Raw genomic sequence first — 2,500 nt, 5'->3', positions numbered from 1 at the left:
CTATACTACGTATACCTGCGTATCACGTAGACTACACTACTGGTTTTAGCTGTGTAAATTTCTAACGTTAGCAACAGAAAATATGAATAAACTGCACAAATATAACTGTTCATCCATCCACACAACATTCACTACACTTTCAAACGAGGCCACGCCCCTTTAGGAGACAGGAAGTGAGGACCGTTGCACCCAAGGGGGTCAGCTTCTCCTCACAACTCGCACCTCCTATGGCGCCATTATGATGCTACCAAGCCATCACCTCCCGTTAGCATCCCATTGACTGCCATTCATTTTGACGTCACTTTGACAGAGAATAACTTTACATCTGAAGAGTTTAAAGACTCTATTTGTCCGTTGTTTATTTCTAAAGAAACACGACAATGTATAAAAGGCTCCATTACCTTGTAGCTCACGTTATGGCTCCGTAGCAGACGTTTTTATAAAAATAGGCTAACGATTGGGTCATAACCACGAGACTTACTGTCTCATAGTAGAGGAATTACCGTATAGTACAGGAGAAGCTCTCAGGCAGTTTGGACTTCCATTAGCTGTTTAAGTTTAATTACTAATGTTAACTATCATTTTAGTGATCAGTAATTAGCCTGTGTCTATGTTATCTCCTTACATATACCTACGCTCTCCGTCTCTAGGGCCCCATGATTTCCGTGATGTGGAAAACACGGACGGAATCGCGGAATTTACACATGAAAATGGAATTCTGTTATACACGCAGAATCGCACGGAATTTGCATATATTTTGTTGACATATTAATTAAAGCAGCCATATTATGCTCATTTTCAGGTTCATAATTGTATTTTAAGGTTGTACCAGAATAGGTTTAAACACATGGTTTAATTTTCTAAAAACACCATATTGTTGTTGTACTGCACCGCTCTCTCTCACTGCTGCAGATCCTCTTTTCAGCTGGTCTCTGTTTTAGCTACAGAGTGAGACCTCTTTTCTTCTTCTTCTTCTGTACTATCTTTGATTGCACTGCACATGCCCAGTAGCTCAGATGTAGATCATGTCAGCTAGCTAGCTCCATAGACAGTAAAAGAAAGGCTGTTTCTACAACTTCAGTCAGTTACAAGGCAGGATTAGCTGGGAGACTTCTAAATGAGGGCGCACATGTAAGTAGTTCTTTTGTAGATTATGGTGAACTTGTGTGTGTTGTAGCAGTGCTTTGCTATTGAGAACGAGGTAGCATGCTAGCGTTAGCGTTAGCATGCTAACGCTACGAGCTAATGGTTGCGGTTAGCCTGCTCGTTTCGGCTTGTGACGTCACAAGCCGTGCAGATGTTGACCAGCTCACCCAGAGACTGAAGGCAGGACACATTCAGAAACCGTATCTCACTCTAAACACCATGGATGGATTTTTTTTCAAAGTTTGTATGTGTGTGGAAGCACCAGAGACACAACATAACTCCCCAAATCCCAGAAAAACACTTTAAATAAACAATTTTTTTTTTTTTACTTCATTCTCATTTTTCAGTTTAAAACAACAAGCAGAGACAGGTACCTAAACCGTGGCCAAATGGCACAGCCTGTTGCCTAGTAACCATACGTCATCACGTTCACGTTGAGTTTGTTGCGAGGGAAGAAATGTCGAAATCAAAAGTTCATCTCAAGAACAAAGCTAGCTAAATCTCCAGCGGGAAAGTCCCTCCAGGTTACCATGGAGGCAGGGCTGCAACTAACGATTATTTTCACAGTCGATTAATCTGTAGATTTTTTTCTCGATTAATCGATTAGTTGTTTGGTCTCTAAAATGTCAGAAAATGGTGAAAAATGTGGATCAGAGTTTCCCAAAAGCCCAATATGACGTCCTCAAATATCTTGCTTTGTGCACAACTCAAATATATTCAGTTTACTGTCACAGAGGAGAGAAGAAACGAGAAGATATTCACATTTAAGAAGCTGGAATGAAAGAATTTTTACTTTTGTCTTAAAAAATTACTCAAACCGACCAATCGATTATCAAAATAGTTGCCGATTAATTTAAGAGTTGACAACTAATCGAATAATCGATTAATCGCTGCAGCTCTACGTGGAGGCAACGACTAAATCAACAGATGCAAGGCGAGAGTTTGGGGGAGATGTAGTTGCAGCGTGTGCTGAAGCTGACGTACCGCTAGAGAACATGAAGAGGATACGTCCGTTTGTTGTTAAACGTTGCAAGTAGAGAGGCAGACCCGCCTGCCGCCGGTCTTTGACCAGCACACGCAGGAAGAAGTGAAAAGAAATCCGGAAAAAAAAACGTATTTCATAGGGCCCTACGTCTCTGAGAGATTGGGAATGATTGGTTTCTTACCTGCACATGATCTCGTGGGTGAGGAGGACGCGACACATTTCTGGGTTCTTGTCCTGACCTTCGTACAGGATGGGCTGATGGGACAGAAACACAGACAGGAACAGGAAGTGAGACGCTGACATTAAAGCTAAAATAAGTGATAGTCTTATACCTCTTAAAGCCAGTTATTTGTAGGTTTTTGGTAGTTT

General features: G+C 41.4%; 1 protein-coding gene across 1 annotated transcript in view; it reads right to left on the bottom strand.

Annotated features, from left to right (window-relative positions):
* LOC116058048 (transcription factor COE1-like) overlaps positions 1–2,500 on the bottom strand; it is a 151,596-nt gene that overhangs the window by 96,797 nt on the left and 52,299 nt on the right. Inside the window, exon 5 of the mRNA XM_036006221.1 lies at positions 2,313–2,386. Coding sequence (XP_035862114.1) covers positions 2,313–2,386 — 74 coding nt within the window. The remainder of the gene's footprint in view (positions 1–2,312; positions 2,387–2,500) is intronic.

This window comes from Sander lucioperca, chromosome 1, assembly GCF_008315115.2.
Source record: "Sander lucioperca isolate FBNREF2018 chromosome 1, SLUC_FBN_1.2, whole genome shotgun sequence".
In the NCBI taxonomy this organism is placed as follows: Eukaryota; Metazoa; Chordata; class Actinopteri; order Perciformes; family Percidae; genus Sander; species Sander lucioperca.
The sequence above is the reverse complement of the archived record's forward strand: the minus strand, read 5'-3'. Positions and strand labels throughout refer to the sequence as shown.